General features: G+C 44.7%; 1 protein-coding gene across 1 annotated transcript in view; it reads right to left on the bottom strand.

Moving 5' to 3' along the window:
• The window catches only part of LOC147729276 (catalase), a 316196-nt gene that overhangs the window by 175739 nt on the left and 119089 nt on the right, over positions 1-21368 (bottom strand). Inside the window, exons 7-8 of the mRNA XM_086959591.1 lie at positions 18947-19138; positions 259-411 (exon numbers count right to left, since the gene is read on the bottom strand). Coding sequence (XP_086815717.1) covers positions 259-411; positions 18947-19138 — 345 coding nt within the window. The remainder of the gene's footprint in view (positions 1-258; positions 412-18946; positions 19139-21368) is intronic.

The following is a 21368-nucleotide window of genomic DNA, read 5'->3' as shown; positions in this document are numbered from 1 at the left end:
TGCAATAACAAAGAGAGCTTGTGACAGACTGTTGGAGATTCTTACGCCAAAAAATAATTGTACAGTAAAATAAAAAGGTAATCTCAGTCCTATACACCTACATAATTTACAGTAAGATGAAGCAGACTTCAACTTCACATAAAATCTAATAGCTAAAATGGTACACTAATCAAATTCCATAAATAATTAACTCTGTGCACAGGATATCCAGGTGATTTACAAATAAATCTGTCAAAGGCACAAAAGGAGTTTACTAACCTGCAGCATTTTGTCCGGGCTGGGTTCAATGCCCGGGGGCATGTTACTAGGGTCAAACGCCAACTGTTCCACTTCTGCAAAATAGTTGACGGGGTTCCTGTTTAAGACCAATTTTCCCACGGGGATGAGAGGATAAAGTCTGTGGGACCAAACCTATAGAATGGAAAAAACAGTTATAGTTCATGATTGCAAAAAAAATGTAAATCATGATAATTCATCAATATGGTTACCACCATGACAGTAATGTGTATATCCACAGCTCAGTTTTAAATTAAAAGGGACAGCATAGTTTCAGTTTCATGGTTAGGCAAGGTTGTTCATATTGTGCATGTTGTATATAGAGTACCTGCTCAACAACTTAACATTAAAAACAAATAATTTAAGTCAAATTACATCCACGAGTACTTCTGTTAGGACAGAGCATTTAATTTGCTTCATATTTTTAATGTAATGAACCACAACTACAAATATTAAACCAACGCTTAAAGCACTTAGCAGTATATGGCATGTAGTGCCGTACCAAAGAGTAGTTACAACACAATGGTCACGGACAGTACATATCACATTATTCTCCGCAATCCAGCATGACTAAGCAGCAGACCACAAAGATAATATGGAAAAATAGGACATTGCCAACATGAAGATTCGTGTGGAGAGAGCAATGAGTGATTCCTGATGAAGTCGTCTGATACTGAATAAGAAGAAAAGTCAAATGAGATAGAGATAGATACACACACACACACACATATATATACAAAAGACTTTGTCTGGTACTACCAAATTGATCCTGGACAGACGAACATGGACCCAGACGTTAAGTGCACGGTTGTTTATTGAAATGAAACAACACGCTTTGCCGCCATGAACATTTCGGCCTCCAGGAGCATATATATACAGATCCACAAAGCCACTCTCACACTCACTCACTCACAGACCAATGCAGACACTCAGACTCAAACAGGCATTCTCACACCCACTAACAGAACCACAGGCACTCACAGACCCAGTTAGATATCTATGAGGCACTGACAGGCCCACTCACAAAGGCACTCACAGACCCACTCAAAAACCAGAGCATGGACACAAACCCACTCACAGATCCATGCCAGGATCTACAGACCCACATACACACCCACTCTCAAATCCACACAGGCACTCACACACCCAGTGAGAAATCAATGCAGGTACTCCCAGACTCAGTCACAGACCCACACAGGTAGTCACAGACCCACACAGGTACTCACACACCCACTCAGCAACCTATACAGGTCCTCACAGACCCAGACTCCCACACAGGATTTCACAGGCCCACCCACAGACCCATGCAGGTAGTCTAACACCAACACAGGTACTTACAGAACCAGAAAGTCACTCTCACAACTACTCACAGACCTATGCAGGCCCTCACAGACCCACATAGGCACTCAAACACCAACTTACAGACTCACACAGGCAGTCGGACCCACACACAGAGCCCCACAGGCACTCACACACCTACTCACAGCACAACAGGCACTCACACACTTACTAACCAACCCACACACACAGCTGTACATCCACTCACACACCAATACAAATACTAATTGTGCTACTTTGTATTGACTATGTGCTTTTGGTTTGTGGATCCGCGGATGAGTAAGTACGTCAAAAAAGTATTTAAAAATTAAATGAACCAGTGTTTGGGGAAAATGGTGGCTTAAAGAAAAATAATTATGTTTAAGGTCCCTAACGGCCCCGACAGCGCTAGGATGCCTGGCTTCACCTTGGGGGTGCCCAGGAGTGAGGACTTCACAAGGAAAGGCCAGGAAGGGTTCCACAGCGGTATGTGCACAGCGCCTGAGAGACCCCTTCGGGGGTGATTCAGGCACTATATAAAAGCACTACATTTACAAGGTGTGTAGATAACTCCACAAAAAAACAGGATGCAGTCTTTCAAGTTGTTGAGGAACACCCTGTTGTCCGTTTCTCTGTGAAATGAACTCCATCATTTTTATATATGCCGTCCATATCAAAACGTAAATTGTTGTGGAATATAGAGCCCATGTTGTAGTGTCTGAAAAACTATAGATACTGTTTTATTGACATGTTGCCTTGATTTATCTACCTGTAGACATAATCAGTTGACCATTCCGCTACTGCCTTCGGAAAATGTTAGCCAACACCAAGGCAGTGTGAGGGAAAAGTGCTATTAATTTTTAGTCCTACCCCAGTAAGTGTGCCTAGGTCATTGCCAACACAGTGCACAATTATCAGCCACAGGTAGTGTTATAAATGTGGGTTATAGTTGGCAGTGGTTTGCACCCTATCCAAGTAGGGACCAGTCATTCTAGTCAAGATAAGGGGATTACAGACCTAAAATAAATCCTGCTCACCCACCTTGGTACCTAGGCACGAGCAATCAGGCCTATTTCAGAGGCAATGTGTAAAGTATTTGTACATAACACAGTCAGAAGATACCTACAACAAATTCCACGTAAGCCGACGATGTACCCAAAGCCCTTCCACCAGTACCCATGCCCACATAATATAATCCGTAGACACTGGGCAACAGCAGGGGGGGGAGGGGAAGTGGATAAAAGAGAAACTGCCTTGTAGGGGAGATACTCTGTAAGTCTTTCTGCCTCCTTCTGTTCTTCAATTTGGTTAGTAATGTTGCACCTGCATGAGATAAAAGTTATACAAACACACCTTGCTTAGCACTGCTATAATTTACTTTCCTACCCTATATACATATTTTGTATTCATTCTAATTATCCAATTAACACAAGACTTATGCTTATCTCAAAATAATTTTACTCTGTACGCGGTTATGAGTTGTAGATAAAGAATTCGCTGTTTTCAATCTTTCTAATAAAATGTTAAAAAAATGAGAGATTGAGAAATATTCTTTCTTTCTCAATTAAAAGGACGATGTGGAATTTCTGGTAGAATAATAGTTTTAGAAGAATAACCTGCGGAACAATTCTCTTGCTGAGTAAAGTAGACTTTTTCCTTACCTGGTGGAAGTTGACAAGAGTAAATGTCTTCAATGCCAACTATAGAAGAACGCTACCTTCAAAATTTGAATTACTTGACAGGAATACTTTAGGACTCCAGAGATAATTAATTTGAAAACCTATTTAACATGGGAGTCTATTTCCTACTCTAGCTGAAGACTAAAATTTTACACATGCGCAGTTATAAAACACAGCCTTACTTGACAACCAGAATTCTACGACCAATATGTTGCACTATCCAAGCGCCGTGAAGAGACACTATCCAGTGTGTAAAATATGAGCGATTTCTTGTCAGAAGGCTGCGCTGAGGAGACACACAACCGGCGCCTCTCTAGATACAGTGAAAGTGCAGTGTTAGTTAGTTGCGCATGCGCGATTCTCGCTCCTCTTTTCTTGTACATGATAACACTAGACCGCGGACCTTCCTCCTTAGAATTGTGTCTGATGCTTCCTGAATTCAATGTTGGAGATGTGAGAAGCAAGTTTAAACAAAGTATTAGTGCAGTCACTGTAGCCGAGGGTAATCTTTTCTAATGAAGGTATCTTCTAAACCTTCTGAACGCTAAATATCGTTTTGCCAGATTCATCTTTGTAGCTACCATGTTCCTGACACACACATCAACGCAGTGATAACGCTACACATGGACACCACACAAGTATAGAAAAAGCAAGTACCTTTATCTAACCCAAACAAGACCAAAACAACAAAAATCCAATGTACAGATCACAAAATATGACTTTTTAAAGGTTTCAAGCAATTCTGTCAATAGAAATCACTGTATCTATGGATACGGGGATTTTACATGAAGTACCTATGATATCTCAAAATCCACAAAGACACCAGCCGCAGAGAAGGGAAGCGATAGAAAACTGTGTTGCGTCAGTTCCTGAGGCGATGCACGATGGAGAAGTTTTGCGTTAAATCCGGAATAAAAAGGAAGAGATGCGTCAAAATTAAAGACGCTTCTGGTCTGGGGTTGACGTGGTGGAAAACATGGCATACAGGAATGACGCGTAGAAATCCAGACGCGCCAGAAGTTGATGCAGCGGCAGCAAACAGGCAAGGTGTCTATTTATTCAGTGGCGGTCCCACAATGCGTAGTTTCTTTCAGCTGCACAGCAGGGCCTGCGTCAGAGTTGGTGAGGGACTCATGGACTAGGCAGACACGGTATGCTAAACTCGGGTTGCGGCGGTTTCTTTGACCACGGGTAGGTACTGCATCAATTTCTCTGGCCGCAAGGCAGCAGTGCGTGGAAATTTTCTCCGGCACACCAGTGCTGTGTAGGAAAAACAGGTTCCCGATGGGCGATGCGTTGGTTTTTACGTCTTTTGCAGCTTTTTGTAGCAGAAACTACATCCAAGGATCCAGGACTGGAGTTACCACCAAGTAAGAACTCCCAGCAATGAAGTTAAGGGATACTCCTTGTGCAGTCTGTAATGGGCCCGAGACTTCCAGCATGAGGCAAGCACACACAAGCCCTTGGATAAACTTGGAAACGCAGGCTACAAAGCAAAGTCCAGTCCTTTCACTGCCCACAGACAGAAGTAGCAACTGCAGGCTAACCCAGCAAAGCAACAAAGAGCAAAGGGGCAGTGCTCCACCTTACAGCTCTACTACTCGGCAGAGGCCTAAATTCCAGCAGTGTTCTAAAAGTCTGGGAATTTAGGTCCAAAACTTATACTCCTTTTGGCCTTTGAAGTAGACATTCTTTAAAGGATTGTCTGTGTAATACACAAATTCTTGTCCTGCATGGAACTGGCTCCAGACACTTCATGGGAGTGGAGACAGCAATGTGAGAAGCCAGGGACAACCCTATCCAGGTGTATGTCACAACGCATTCCACTCCTACTACTCTAGCTCATAAAGGGTGAAGGAGCCCGTCCACGGTACCATTTTAAGTTTAGGCTACACAGCATTCGTCGACGAAGCCTTTATCCGAGTCATCGACGACTTGGAACTTCTGTCAGACTTCCCAGAATACTGAGAAGAAGGTCTTTTGAAGGCTGGATCACTCTTCATCCCAGAAAAAGGTGTCGATGGTCCTCCCCTCTCCTTTTCACCATGGTGAGGAGATTCGACTGTACCCTGGCTCTCAGACTCTCTGGGGGTCTTTTTTGAGGCCTTAGATGGACGCTCCATAGAAGGAGAAGGGGAAGGGGAAACCCTACCCCTTTTGACTGACCTTCTTGTAGATGAGGCTGAAGAAGAGTCTTCACTGTCACTGGACTGTCTTTTCTGTACTTCAACTTCTGGAGCCAGGTGAGAAGCCTACCCTCACAATCCCGGAGGGTCTTGGTAGAAAAGGTGCTGCAGATCTTACAGTAAGCAGCCTTATGATCAGGATAGAGGCAAAAAATACAATCTTTATGCTTATCCTCAACACACAATCTTTTCTTGCCACAGGTGGAACATGGCTTGAAAAGGGCCTTCTTGTTCTCCTGATCAGACATCCTGGAATGGAGAGCCTGGAATGGACAGCCAACAATTCTGAAGAGAAATCCTGAAGAAAACTACTGAAAAGTGTAGCGATTGAGCAGAGCTCAAAGGAGCCTCCCTATGCACAAACGCGGTAGAAAATCTGAGGCTCCGAGGTTCCTTCAGGAGGGTTCTATTGGGTGAGGCTCTTCTGATTGACTGATGCTTAGTTTGGTCTCTTTTACAAAAGGGAATGAAGCCTAGGCCTTTTTCTGTCTGTTTTGTACCTACTGCTATGTTATTTTGTTACCGAGACTCCACTTCCGACGACGGGGAATGATACAAAAGCATGGGAATCTATGAAAATTCCAATACTGGGGCAAACACACAAGTACATTTCCTACATTTCACATATACTGCACTACGCTCATGGGGGTACCTTGGGCCTACCTTAAGTTTACATTACATGCAGTAAAAGGGAAGGTTAGGGCCTGGCATGTGGGTGCACTTGCCAGGTCTACAAGGCAGTTTAAACCTGCATTCTCAAACACTGCAATGGCAAGCCTGTGACAAGTTTACAGGGCAACTCGTGTGGGTGGAACAACCAGTGCTTCAGGCCCAATAGAAGCAATCGAATCATAGGCCCTAGGCGTGCACAGTGCACCTTATTTAATAAAGTCTTACCAGTAAATAAAATATGCCAATCATGGATAACCAATCAATCACAATTTACACAGGGACCACTTGCACTATAGCACTTCTCAGCATTGGTAAAGAGTCGGGAGCACAAAAGTACGCAAAAACGAATTCTAGCTTCACATCAATAATTCAGGCAGTAGAGGCAAAAAGATAGGGGCAACTACGCAAAGGATGTCGGGTCCAACAGCTAACAGTTGATGCCACTTTAGCCCTCTCTGGGAAAACCAAGTAATGTCTACATTATGGAAACCCAAGTCTCTGTCAATGGCACCCTTCTAGCACTTTCTCTGGCCCAACACACAAAACTATGGCCTACATTACACACTACACACTCTAAACCATTTTGGAGGCAAACTGTAGTAGCACACACGAGAAGGCTTCAGCTGAATGAGACAGTTTTCAAAATGAGACAGTTAAAATGACAGACAACAACTACATTAAAAAACTAACTTTGTATTGGTAGGTGTTAATACGCAGGGAGCTAATAGTAGGTAGTGATTTTGGGGAAAAAAGTAATTAAATCTGTGACTGGCTTTGGAAATCGTCTGAATGGGAGCCTCGGTAAATAAAAAATACCATAGCATTAAATACAAAAGAGAAAACTAGGCCTAGGCCTCATCTCATTTTGTAGCTTATCCACTTCTTTTTGTAAAAGAGACCAAAAATGTTGCAACAATCAATCAGAAGAGCCTCACCCCTTAGAACCTTCCTGAGAGAGCATCAGAGCCTCAGATTTTCGTAGCCGTTGTGAAACAGCAAACGTCTCAGTAAAAATGCTGAGCTTTCCCAGGGGAGGTGGGTGGGCGCATGAGAATCTATATAAGTTACCAATACAGGGGGACCAGAGTTACAGGATAGTAACTGGTTTTCTTGCCCCAGTATTGGAACTTTCATAGATTCCCATGCTTTGTATCAGAGTAGCTTTCAGTAAGCCATAAAAGCACATTTGGTTACATGAATATCATTACATGCCAACATAGTTATCCTCCTAGGAAACAAATCATAAAATGTTACCATAGACAGGAATACAATACCTGATACAAAATGTGCAATACAGAAAGGAGGGATTGTAGGGAAAGCTTACCTTTCATTGAAAAAGTTCTCAGGACTGCTTGTCCTACCGCTGCATCGTTCTTTATGGAAGAATCCAATCAGTAGTGCTTCGTGAAAGTGTGGGTACTGCTCCACGTAGCTGCTCTACAGATGTCCTTGATAGGGACTCCTGAGAATAGAGCCACCGATGATGCAACAGATCTCGTTGAATGAGCACAAACTCTTCTTTCAAGCGGTTTGCCCGCTTCTTCATGGCAAAACTGAATTGCATTAGAGATCCAACATAAAATATTGTGCTTTGAAAGCGGAAATCCCTTCCGCTGGGCAGTATAAGAGACAAAAAACTGAGAAGACTTCCTGAATAGTTTTGTTCATTCCAGATAAAATTTCAGACACCTTTGAACAACCAAAGAATGCAAACACCTTTCCGCTGGTGTAGTAGGTCGTGGGAAAAAAGATTTTAAAATCACAGGCTCATTCAGATGGAATTCGGATGGGACCTTCGGGATGAATTTTGGATTTGTCCTTAGAATTTGAACATCCTTCTTGAACTGCAGAAAAGGTTCCACGATCGTAAGCGCGATCGTGAGCGCTTGGAGCTCACTAATCCTCCTAGCCGATGTAAAGGCCAATAGAAGAGCCAGCTTCCATGACAGAAATTTAAGATCCGCCCTGTGAATGGGCTCAAACGGGGTTCCCATCAGATGAGCCAAAACTAAATTAAGCTGCCAGACTGGTGGCGGAGGCCGGACTGGAGGAAACGCCCTGAAAAGGCCCTTAAGGAATTGTTTGATAATTCACGCAGAACAAAGTGAAGGACCTGAAGACGTCCACCTGAATCTAGAGATGGCTGCCAGATGTACTTTGACAGAGGAATGAGCAAAACCTGATTTAGCCAGGGGAAGAATATATATGGCAAAATCTGATGCGGAGCTGAAGTGTATGGATGAAGATTCTGCCTCTGACACCAGAGACAGAACCTTTTCTATTTCGCACGGTAACTCTTATTTGTACTTGGAGCTCGGGCCAGAGGTTCAAATCCTGGAATTCTCTGTACTCGGGAGACAAGCTGTCAATTGGAGTGAGCTCGGATCTGGATGGAGCACTTGACCCTGAGACGTTGTCAACAGAGACGGAAAAGGCTGCAGGTGAATTGGTTGATCTTGAGAAAGCCGGAGCAGTTCCGTGTACCAGAACTGTCGGGGTCACGCTGGTGCAATTAAAATCATTTTGCAAGGTTTCGCTTAGAGTCGCCTGATCAGTCTTGGGATTAGGGGTATTGGTGGAAAGGCGTAGACAAATGCGCCATACAAGCCTATCGAAAATGCATTCCTCAACGACCCCAGATGGTGATCCCTGCTTGCGTAGAACTGGCACTTGGTGTTTTCTGGGGCTGCAAACAGGTCTATGGTCAGGGTTCCCCAAATTGAGAAGACCTCCTCGAGAATGGTGTGGTCTAATTCCAACTCGTGACTGATCATCTTTGGCGACTTCGCGCATCCGCTGTTGTATTGAGCGAACCGGCGAGGTGCTCTGCTGTAAGAGCAATGTTGTGGAGAATCGCCCAGTTCCAAATTTCATGAGATTCTTTTGAAAGAGCCCGGGATCTTGTCTCGCCCTGTTTGTTTATATAGTGCATGGCCGTTGTGTTGTCCGTGCAAACCAGCAATGTGCGATTCTGAATCCTTGGAAGAAAGGCCTGTAGGGCCAAGCAAATAGCTTTGAGTTCCAATAGATTGATGTGGAACTTGCGTTGATCTGGATCCCAATGTCCGCTCACATGCAAATCTTTTAGCACTGCTCCCCAGCCTTTTAGTGAGGCGTCCATGGTTAGAACCATGGAAGATGGAGGAAACGTGGAGGCTAAACCCTTTGAGATGTTGTCCTTTATCAGCCACCAGTTGCTTGCCCTTTTCATTTCTGATGTCACCGTTATCCTGTAGTCGAAAGAGCCTTCCGCCTGGTACCACTGCTTGTCCAGTTGCTCTTGTAGTGGACGCATTCGAAGCTGCAGTTTGGAATCAATAGAATGCAGGATGAGATCGATCCTAGCAGGCACTTGTATAGAAGGACCAACAGCGATTTCCTCTTTTGCAAGAGATGAGCTGACAGAATAAGTTTGTTCTGACGTTCTTCCGATGGAAAAGCCTTGCAGCGATTCGTGTCCAGGATAGACCCTAGAAACCTTTCTGACCTGGATGGGAGAAGAACCGATTTCTCCTTGTTGAGTTGAATGCCCAGTTGGTTGTAGAGCTGAATGCAGCTTGTGACCGCACTGGAAGCTGCCTGGAAGGATGGAGCTATTACCAACCAATCGTCTAGGTAGGGAAAGACCTCTAGAGATTGCTTTCTAAGTAACGCCGCCACTGGAGCTAGTACTTTTGTAAATTTCCGTGGTGCGGACCTGAGACCAAAAGGAAGCACTTTGTATTGAAATTGCCTCTTGCCTACTGTGAAGCGTAGGTATTGCCAGTGAGCTGGGTGGATCGGTACATGGAAGTATGCGTCCTCTAAATCCAGAGTAGCCATGTAGTCCCCTGGATTCAGTAGACGTAGAATATCCTGAAGGGTGACCATCCTGAATGATAGCTTTATGAGATAGGCATTGAGCTCCCTTAGATCTAATATCGGACACCACTTCTCCTCCGTCTTGCGAACCAGGAAGAACCTGGAATAAAAACCTTTCCCTCTTTGTGAGTGAGGTACAGGTTCTTTCGCCCCCTTGATGAAGAGTTGGTGGGCTTCGAAACGTAGAAGTCGTAGATGTTTTGACTCGTTGGCGCCCGGAGCTCTGGTAGGAGGAAGCTGTTAAAACTCCAAGTTGTGGACACACCGAATGATATTCAAGACCCACTGATCTGATGTAATGACCTTCCAGCTGCGTAGACAGTGAGAAATCCTGCCCCCACTGATGTTATCGGAGGGGTAGGAACAGTAGAAAGTGCCAGGAGGCCGCTATTGACATTGAGATGACTCTCTGCCCTGGCAACCTTGACGGCCTCTCCCTTGCTGCCGAGAGAAAGAAGCAGATTGGCTTTGCCTCTGTGAATTTTGTGGTCTGTAGGATTGGGACGACTGGAAATACGAGAAATAACGTAGTTGGTATCCTCCTCTGTTGGCCTAACTCTTTCCCTTTGCTCCTCGGAATGGCACTTTACGATATTGAAGCGTGCCTAAGGACATAGCTGTTCAGTGTCCTTTTTGATATCCTGTAAGGCATCATCTATGTGCATTCCGAAAAGCATATCCACATCAAAAGGTAAATCCAATATTTTGTTATGTACTTCAGGGCAAAACCAAGTACCCCTGAGCCAGCCCTGTCTTCTGAGGACCGCCGAACATGCTAGAGCTCTAAAAAGCAGTTGTGGCGATATCCATGGCGCAGTCAATTTCTGCAGAAGATCATTCCCCTCATCCAAGAACTTCCTGGCATCCGCCTTCGCCGTGTCTGGTAATTGGTCCACAAATGGCGACATATCACACCACATTTGGCGATCGTAACGCCCCAAGATGCAAAAGCATTGGAGGCACGAACTAGGAGACTAGACATTGATATGTATCACTTCCCCATATTATCCAAGCGTCTACCCTCTTTATCAGGTGGAGTGGCCAGAGGAGCTTAACGATTCTTCGATTTCCTCTGTGCCGCCTGGGAGATCACGGAGTCCGGCTTCGGTTGTCCAACCAGGCAAGCGGGACTACCATCAGGGGCCCTGTACTTCTCCAGCACGGTAGGACCGGGTTGACGGTTGCTGGAGATTGCATGACTTTCACTCCCTCTGATCAAACATGGTCTATGATGGGAAAAGAGCAGACGGATTTCTTGTATGGCTCTTTGAAATCATAAAGAAAACAGTCCGAATGGGTCATCGGAACAGGCAGGCCAAACCACTTTGAAGCTCTTTACATGAGATTATGGAATCCACCGATTTCAACTGGTGGTGAATCTACCAGGTCTGGTGAAGGGGAGGGTGGATCCGGGATAACGTTTTCGTCCCATTCCCCATCAGGGTCATGGACCTCAGCCACATTCTGCCCATCATCTGAGGAATGATCATCATTGTCCCATAGACTTGACTTGATGCCATACTCTAGACGCACCTCAGTCTGTTCTTGTTCCCTTGGCTGAACCTCCGCTGCAGAGGAAGAAACCGATGGAGGAGGGGGCGTTTGGACTTTACCAGGAGTTTGGGATGGAAATCTTTTCCTGTAGTCCATTAGCATTAACTGCAGGTCAGTTCTCAGAGAGGAGGCATGGCTACCATACCCTGTTGAGAATGTACCTGAATTCTCTCTCTGGGAGGAGGTTGCCGCACCTCCTCAGTCGTCATCCGAGTCCGAATCCTGGTATGCAACATGGGAACAGGGCAGACTAAACTACCAAGCCAATTCTTCACCAGAAAGGAGACAGGCTTCCGGGGACCGGTTTCTGGCATTTCAGCCGTCGTCTGATGGTGCAGTGAGCAAGGGACTCATGTCTGAGTATACCCTGCCACTCCCTTGCTCATTGCACCATCAGGATTCAAGCAAGCCGGGCCGACGACGGCTGAAATGCCAGAAATCGGTCCCCGGAAGCTTGTTTCCTTCCCAGTGTAAGAATTGGCTTGGTAGTTTGGTTTGCCCTGTTCCCATCATGCACTGGAACAGGAACAGACTAATTTGCATATGGCCAGGTTCTGAGCAGGGATGGTGCAGTGAGCTAAAAAACGGTGTTGGATCTAGCCCTGATCTCTTGCCTGAGTGAGAGTATTCTGCTTAATTCAGAAACTCTGTCCATCACCACCCTTTGTTGTTAAACACTTTTTAAAAGTGGTGTTTTAAAACACACAATTTAAAAACTCTTTACTAAAAGTTGTGCGTTTGAATTTTAAGGTTGGAGAGCCCAATCTCCAAATCTCTAGCTTTACCCATTTGAAAGTTACTCTTGTAAAATGTTACAAGACAGCTTCAATGATAGCCAATTGGAGAGAGAGTCCTCGCCATAGTGAAAAATGAAGTTGCTAGTAATTCACATCAGGACATGTAAAGAAAATAAGTTACTTACCTGTAACTTTGGTTCCCCAGTATTGGTAACTTTCATAGATTCCCATGCTTTCGTATCATTCCCCATCTTCGGAATGGGCGTTTCGGTAACAAAGTAACATAGCAGTAGGTAAAAAAGAGCATATCCACCTCTTTTTGTAAAAGAGACCAAACTAAGCATCAGCCAATCAAAAGAGCCTTACCCTAGAGCCCTCCTGAAGGAACCACAGAGCCTCAGATTTTCGTAGCCGTTGTGTAACAGTCACCATTTCTGTTGACGGCTGAGCTTTCAACGGGGAGGTGGGTGGGTGCATGGGAATCTATGAGAGTTACCAATACTGGGGAACCAAAGTTACAGGTAAGTAACTTGTTGTCTTGCCCCAGTATCGGAACTTTCATTGATTCCCATGCTTTTGTATCAGAGTGGCAAGCAGTCAGCAATAAAACACATTTTGTGGCATAAACATACATTGAACTAGCCATCATTAAATGAAGACACAAAATGTGCAGAAAAAAGGAAGGTGGGATAGAAAGGAAAGCTCACCAATTAGTGGAAGAGGTTCCTCAGGACTGCCTGGCCCACAGCCGTGTCCTCCTGAATCAAGTATTCCAAGCAGTAATGCTTTGTAAAGGTGTGCACGCTGCTCCAAGTCGCAGCCCTGCAAATGTCTTTGATGTACACTCCCGCGAAGAGAGCTGTCGAAGAAGCCACCGATCTTGTGGAATGCGCTCTATTACTGCTGGTCAGCGGCTTACCCGCTGTCGAATGGCAATGGAGAATGGCACTGCAAATCCATCTCGCAATACTTTGTTTTGAAAGAGGGAGGCCCTTGCGAGGATCACCGAAAGCAATGAACAATTGGGAAGATTTACGGAATCCTTTGGTGCGATCCAAATAAAATTTTTAGCACAGTTGTACATCCAGAGAATGCAGTGACCTTTTCGCTGGTGTGGCAGGGTGAGGAAAGAAAGATTTAAGAATAACTGGCTCATTTAAGTGAAAGTCCGAGGGCACCTTGGGTATGAACCTCGGGTAAGTACTTCAGATTACTGTATTCCTTTTGAATTGGAGAAACGGTTCCTGAATTGTGAGAGCCTGCAACTCCCCAATGAGTCTGAAGTGAGGGCAAGAAGGAGAGCCAATTTCCATAAAAGGGATTTCATGTCCGTTCAATGTACTGGTTCAAATGGGTCTTTCATGAGCTGTGTGAGGACCAAATTCAGTTGCCAAGTAGGAGGCGGAGGCCTCACCGGGGGATAGACATGGAACAATCCTTTAAGAAACTGCTTAATTATCCTAGAAGACCAAAGAGAAGGTCCAGACGCAGAACGTCTGTACCGGGAAATCGCTGCCAAGTGAACTTTTATGGATGAATGGGCCAGCCCTGTCTTAGTTAAGGACAAAAGATAAGGCAGCAGTTGAGGAGGTTGAGAACAAAAAGGGTCAACACCTTCTTTCCTGCACCAAATGCTAAATCTTTTCCATTTGAAACGACAAGTCTTATTCGTGGAAGGAGCTCTAGCCTGGGAGAGAACCTCTCTTTTTTCATTTGGGATGGATGGGAAGATTCATGAATTCTCGCTGCTCAGGGGCCATGCTGTCCGATGCAATAAAGCTGGATCCGGATGCCAAATTTGCCCCTTGGACATTATGAGAAGGTCCAGAATGGTTCGCAAGGGAAGAGGAGGAACAAGCGACAACAGATGGAGTTCTGTGAACCAGAACTGTCTCGGCCAAGCAGGAGCTATTAAGATCATCTTGCATGGCTCCACCTTGATCTTCCTGATAAGTCTCGAGATCATTGAAATGGGGGGAATGGCGTAAACAAATTTCCCTGACCAGGCTATCAAAAGTACATTTCCTTTTGATCTCTGATGGTGAAGCCTGCTTGCATAAGACCGGCACTTCTTGCTGGTCGGCGTGGCAAATAGATCTATTGCAGGCTTGCCCCACTGTTGGAAAACCTTGTCCAGAACTCTCTGGTTTAGTTCCCACTCGTGACGTGACTGACAGAGGATAGTCTGTCAGCATTTTTGTTTAAGATCCCTGGCAGATGTTCCGCCTGCAGTGAAATCCCGTCGCCCATTCCCAGATTTCCTGAGCTTCCTGAGATAACAGGAGAGACCTGGTTCCTCCTTCCTTGTTTATGGAATGCATGGCCGTAGTGTTGGCCGTCCGGATGAGAACCTTCAAACCTCCTAGTTGAGGGAGAAAAGCTTGAAGAGCCAGCTTGATTGCCCTGAGTTCTAAGAGATTGATGTGTAGCAGACTGTTCTGAGGTGACCAATATCCACTGACATGCAGATCCTGCAGTACTGCCCCCCAGCCGTCCAATGACGCATCCGTCGTCACAACCTGAGGAGACGGATCGCTTACGAAGGATAGACCTTGGGACAAGTTCTGCTGCTTCGTCCACCACAAGGCAGCTTTTCTCATTGCCGTGGTGATCGTCACTTTGTCGAACGAACCGTAAATCTGTCTCCACTGGATGTCCAGCTGCTCCTGAAGAGGACACATCCTCAAACTGCAGTGTGGAATTAGAGGAATGCATGACGAAATCACTCCTAGAAGAGATTTGTAATGGCGTACTGAAAGACACCGTCTTCTTCTTAAGGCTAGCGCCATGGTTTGCAGTTTTTCTTGCCTCTCCAAGGTTGGGAAAGCTTTTTTGAGATTAGAGTCCAAGATGCAGTAAGCATGCAGTCCCGGACAGAACCAGAGATGACTTCTCTTTGTTTAGAGTGAGATACAAATTCTGAAACAGGTTTGTAGAAGCATCGACTGCATCCATCACGGCCTCCCTGGACGGAGCCTTCAGCAACCAGTCATCCAGGTAAGGGAAGACTTGAAAGTGATTCCTCCGTAGAAACGCTGCCACTGGTGCCAGCACCTTTGTGAAGATTCTTGGGGCTGAGCAAAGACCCTGAATTGAAAGTGGCTCTTGGCGACTGTAAATCGTAGAAACCTCCTGTGTGCTGGGTGAATCGGTATGTGAAAGTACGCATGTTCGAGATAGAGCGTGGCCATGAAATCCCCTGGATTGATGAGACGTAGTATGTCTTGAAGTGAGACCATCCGGAAACATAGGGAGATGAGATAGGTGTTGAGCTCCCTGAGATCTAAAATGGGGCTCCATTTCTCTAGCTTCTTCCTTATCAGGTAGAACCTGTAATAGAATCCATGTCCTCTTTGGGCGGAAGGTACCGGCTCTATAGCACCTTTCAGGAGCATCTGATGAACTACAAGCCGCAGATGTTTCGGTGGGATGGCGGCCGGGGGCTTGGATGGTGAGATGTGTGTAAATTCCGGAGTATGGCCCTTTCGAATGATGTTTAGCCCCCAACGGTCTAATGTCATCTTGGTCCAATTCAGAAGGTATTGAGACACCCTGCCTCCTACTGATGATCTTGCGGAGGTGGGCACAGTAGGAAGAACCAGGAGGCCGCTATGGTCTCTTGGACGTTTCATGTCCTTGGCGAGTTGGCTTTCCTCTATTATTAGATCTTGAGAAATTCGAGGACTGGCCTTGTCTTTGCTGATAAGGCTGGCGGTACTGTTGCGAAACTGAGACATACGATGAGTACCGTTGCTGCTGGTAAGTGCCTCTGTATGTGGTACTCTTGCCTCTGTAACCTCTGGATGGAGCTTTACGGTACTGAAGCGTACCCAGAGACTTAGCTGTTTCGGTGTCATTTTTAATATCCTGGAGAGTGTCATCTATTAATTTTCCAAACAATGCCTCTCCATCGAAAGGTAATTCCAGGATTTTATTCTGGATTTCGGGTCTAAACCAAGTCGCCTTGAGCCATTCCTGGCGACAAAGGACTGCAGCACCAGCCAATGAACGGAAAGCTGTTCAATGGAAAGTCTATAATTTCCATTGACGTTGCTTCCCCTTCTTGTAAAATCTTCTTCGCCTCAGTTTTTTATTCTGGAGGCAGTTGATCCAAATGTGGCGAAAAGTCACACCATAGTTGGCGATCGTACTTGCTCAATATTGCTAAGTCATTTGCTGCCCTTACCAAAAGACTAGCCATTGAAGAGAACCTCTTCCCGGCGTTGTCTAACCTCCTACCTTACTTATCTGTAGCAGTTGTCAAAAGGAGCTGAAGGGTTGCGTGACTTCCTTTGTGCCACTTGTGAAATTACTGAGTCCGGTTTTGGGTGTCCCGTCAAAGACGCCGAACCATCATCATTTGCTTTGTATTTTTTGTCAAGGCGCGGTAGTACAGGGATTACCGTAGCTGGATTCTACATTGCTTTAAGGCCTTCATCCTAAACATGTTGGACAATAGGGATAGATCTAGTAGTCTTTCTATAGGGCTCTTCCAAGTCATATAAAAACATTTGTTGGCAACAGAAGGCATTGGTAGCTTGAATCTGCCAGCCGCTTTCTCCATCAGCTTATGGAACCCCCCTATATCCGCTGGCGGGGAGTCCACCTGATCCGGACATGGTGAAGCTGAGTCTGGGATGAAATACTCGTCCCATTCCACACCTTGATCAGGTCTGCCATCAAAATTTTGATCCTCATCCAAGGAATCATCATGAGTGTCCAGTGGTATCGAAGGTACCTGTGGAACTGGTGTCTGCAGCTGAGATGTCACCTGAGCCGGCAATTCTGGAGAAACCACTGCAGGAGCCACAGGGAGAGGCAGGGTTTGAGTAGTCCGGACTGCAGCAGGCTGTGAACATCTAGATTTATAATCCTGCAGCATGTTGTGGAGATCCTGCAAGAGAGAAGATGGTACAGACACCATGTCTTGCATCGAATACTGTTGCGGCTGGGCAGAATGATGATAGCCACATTCCTGCTGGTACTCCCCTTCGAAATCCGTTTCCTGGCATTAAACCAGCAGCTGAGATGGACTGTTTGCATAACCATATGAGTCCTGATCGTTACCCTCCGATTCGTCATCATCCTCCTCTAACAGCAAAGCTGGAGGCTCCTAGGAGACGTCATGTCGGGTGTAATTGGCCTCATAGAAAAAGTAATTGTTTCTGTCGACGAAAAAATCGTGGACGATCCCGTCGACGATGGAGCTGGTAATACTGCCGTCATGGGCGTCGTCGACGGAGTAGACTTAGTCGACGAACGAACAATTGTCGACGAGATGGGCGCCGTCGACGCTGAGACCATCGAAGCTCCTGCTGTCGTCGTCAATGTTGTTGTCGTCAATGTTGTTGTCGTCTAAGCCCTAGACGCCGACACGGTCAGCGTCACCACCGTCGACGAACTCTTCGTCGTCGCTGCCGTCGACATCTTCGTCGACGTCGCTGACACGGTCGTCGACGACTCCGTCGTTGCCGACGATCTCATTGGGATGAAGGAGCCGGACTGGCTGGGCATTACATGATCCCTGTGATTCTGGGGATACAGCAGAAGGAGCAAGTATTGGGCACTTATGGGGTTGGTGAGGGAAGGTGCGAGGGGGTTGGACAATGGGGGAAGTGGTAGGCAAGCATGCGTGACATTGGCAGGTAGAGAAAAGCAAGTGGCTAGGTATCCATGGGGTCATGGAGTAGGTGGACAAGTCTGATAGTGCTCTCATAATATATAAGAGTGAAGGGCAGGGGATGCTCTGGGGGCCAGGTCAGGAATTTCAAAAGCTTTCTCTCAGGAAAATAGGAATATGATTTTAATTCTTTTTACTATCACTACAGCAAACACGAGCACAGAAGGATCTAAAGTTTTCATCGTAGGTGGAAAATGTTTTCCCACCCCCATACGTGCAACAGTTTTTCCATGGCAAGTGTTATAGTGTCCTTTCTTGGAACCTGTAAATATCGTAATGCAAAATTGCATTATTGGAGAACCTGGTATGGATGACAACGCCTAAAATGCCATCCATTTCATCTAAGCATCCATCAGCAGTGAAACACAAATATTCAGCACAACTTTACACATTTATTCACTCAATAACATTTGTCCGTAAAGCAGTGCACTGCATACAGTGTGCATTCCAAACTACTTGGATAACAGCTTAGTTTTTGTTGATTTGTGAAAGGGACTGGGGGAGTCCATTAAAGTATTGCTCTCTGGAGTGATAAGATCCAGCTGCCTGTGCTGCTGCTCACTATGTAAAGTGTTTTCTTTATTTTGGATGCTTTACTTTCAAAATCAACAGCTTCTGATGGAGTGGCGACTCCCCTGAGTCAGAAGAAACACAGATTTCTGGCAGTTGACAATGACCTGTAGAATAAAATTAGAAATTCATGGTCTGCTTTATGAGCCTCGCCCACTGTCAAGCAGTAAACTGAAGGTCTGAGCTAACAATTCAGAGCACTTCTGAAAAGCCCATTGCTTTTTAGATGTATAGAAGCCCTCACTGTCCTTCTGTGAAGAGGAGTTTGCTTGATTGACAGCGGAATACTCATAGTTGTGCTGTCGGACCACGGACCATTTGCTGCACTTAAATGGTGCAATTCATTTCATGTTAACCTTTTTTGTTGCCCAGTACAAAAACAAACAAATAGATGTATACATTTTTTTTACTTACCTTAGTCAAATCAAAAGGATTGAATGGACATTTTTCAGCTTGCTCAAAAGTCATGACCTGGATGTAAAAGGTCCAAGTTGGGTAATTTCCAGTAGCAATGGCCTCGTAAAGGTCGTGTATACCATAATCCGGATCGGTTGCAGCCAATTTCTCAGCTACTTCAACAGATAGGTTTTTTATACCTTGATCCGTCTACAAAACAAAACAAAAACGTTTGGTTTCGGTTATTGGTGCATTCATTTTGTTAGTGGTTAGACACTGATAATTGGGCCTCTTTACTTGAACACTGTCCCTATTGAGGACAATATGTTTTCACTTGATTACAAATTGGTGCAAGACAAAATAAAATATAGCTCACATTCTGTACCCCCCTTCATTTAATTATGTTAGTCCAGAGGTATCAGGCAAGCACCTGATTTATTCAATGTTCAGCCACACTGGTGGAATTTGCACAAAAAAGATAGCCAGTGAATAGTATTCCATGGTTAAATTAGTTGAGTGGATATCCCGAAAGTAAGTGCAATCAAATGCGAAGACATGTTTCTAATCTGAGCCCTACTAGGAATTGTGCTACATAATGCAAAGATTTAGAGACAGCACCCTTTTGATACATCAGTGTAACGGAACAGCATTAGGAGAACTTGCATCCTACAAGTACAGTTATAGCCACGTTTTCACAACACAAATGCACACATAGGCGAATCTTTCTTGTCCTCTAGCGCTAACTTTCTTTTCAAGGGTAAAAAGACGCTACTGCTCTACAAGTTAAGCAGGTTTCTATAAGGTGCCAGCTATCTGTTAAAGTTTGGATATACAATAATGAACACATGGCATCGTTACAACCTCTAGCATGGACTTCACAAATTAGGGAGCAAATGAAAAATCAAAGATACAATGTTGGAAGGATTAGGTGTGGAAATAGGACTTATTGACGGTTCACTACAGTATGAAACTTACATGGCGTGAAAAAGCAGCGTCCAAATATAGTGAACTGTGCCCAATCTACAAAAAGTGTCTTTTCAGATTCCAAATAAAACTGCATCTCAATTATAGAGCTAACAGTTCAGTTGAAATAGTTCTTGGTGTCATAGAAAATGGAAATAAAACCAATCCACTTTTAACAATCTCTATACTTCGACGGTGAAATATATGAAAACATTACTTGGCCCCTCCAAAGTTCTAAAACGTGACAAGTTTCAGTAGTACAGACTCATGAACCTACATTCATATGTATAGTGCAAAGATCTGCGTCTGGAATCAGTAGAGTTTGCAAAGGAATAAATAGGATCCTCGACAATACAGAAGAGTAAGGTCTAAAGAATAACCTTTTCATGAATAACTAACTTCTGTAAAGAAAAAAATAGCATGCAAATGACTAATCCTCTCCGAAAAGTTAATATTAAAGGAAACAATCATGCAAGACAGAAGTGCTTCTTTGAAGGAGTATGCCGGGAAAGTACCAACACCAGGTACTTAGGGGTAGGTGAAATAGACTTGCACATAGTGCCATGTCTGTTTGTGAAAGTGGAAAATGTCTCATGCCAATTAAAGCGAGTGTCAAAGACATTTTATTCAGACTGTAACCACGCAGGTTTTGAAGATCATGGTCATAATCTTGCCCCTAGGTGTCACACTGACAAGAAAAAGACCAGTATGCTTGCCTTTGCTGCTGCTAGCAGCAACATGATCCTGAACACAGGCAATAACATTTTGTGATTACAAAAGGGGCAAAGGTGATCCATGGTCCTGTTATGGAAAAGGAAGACAATATTATGATATGCCTTAACGCAAAATAAATCAAGAATGTGGCCTCTAATCAAATAAAGTGGAGGTAGTGGAAGCTGGATGCTCAGAAAAGTAAAGAATAAACATGGATGTCCTGGTGGCCGTGGTGAAACACACAAAGCTTACAAGTGAGTGTTTCATACATAATGTCCATTTTTCAACTCAAATCCATAAGTGAGGATTAGCCTAGAAATAGTTTACTACTTTCATTATCTTAGCTGTAAGGTCACTCTTATTATTGTACTTTACAAGTAGTTAGTCCATTAAGTCCTTTCAAAGTACAGAAAGGCTGTAGGTGGGAGGCGTCTGCTGCATGAGTTAATTGTAGTAGTCCCCGATTGTATCCAAACAAAAACACTGTGGGCTTGTAACTGGACAATGTGCGATGAAAGGATCTGGTCTTTCCTGATAAGAAACCAATACATAAAGCACCATCAGAATGCTGGCTATGGACATCATGAACTGTGTGGTATTGCGACCACAACAGCAAAGCTCTCTGCATGGAGAGTGACCACTCAATCATTTTGAGCCAGTCTGTGATCAATTTTGGACGTCAAGAAGTTTTCAGAGAAACTTGTTAGTATGACCTGGAAATTCAAAAGAAAGTGTTGGTACAAAACAGCTGTCACACAAGGGC

The sequence above is a fragment of the Lissotriton vulgaris genome, chromosome 2_2, assembly GCF_964263255.1.
Source record: "Lissotriton vulgaris chromosome 2_2, aLisVul1.2, whole genome shotgun sequence".
In the NCBI taxonomy this organism is placed as follows: domain Eukaryota; kingdom Metazoa; phylum Chordata; class Amphibia; order Caudata; family Salamandridae; genus Lissotriton; species Lissotriton vulgaris.
Note: the sequence above shows the minus strand (reverse complement) of the source record. Positions and strands in the feature narration are given on the sequence as shown.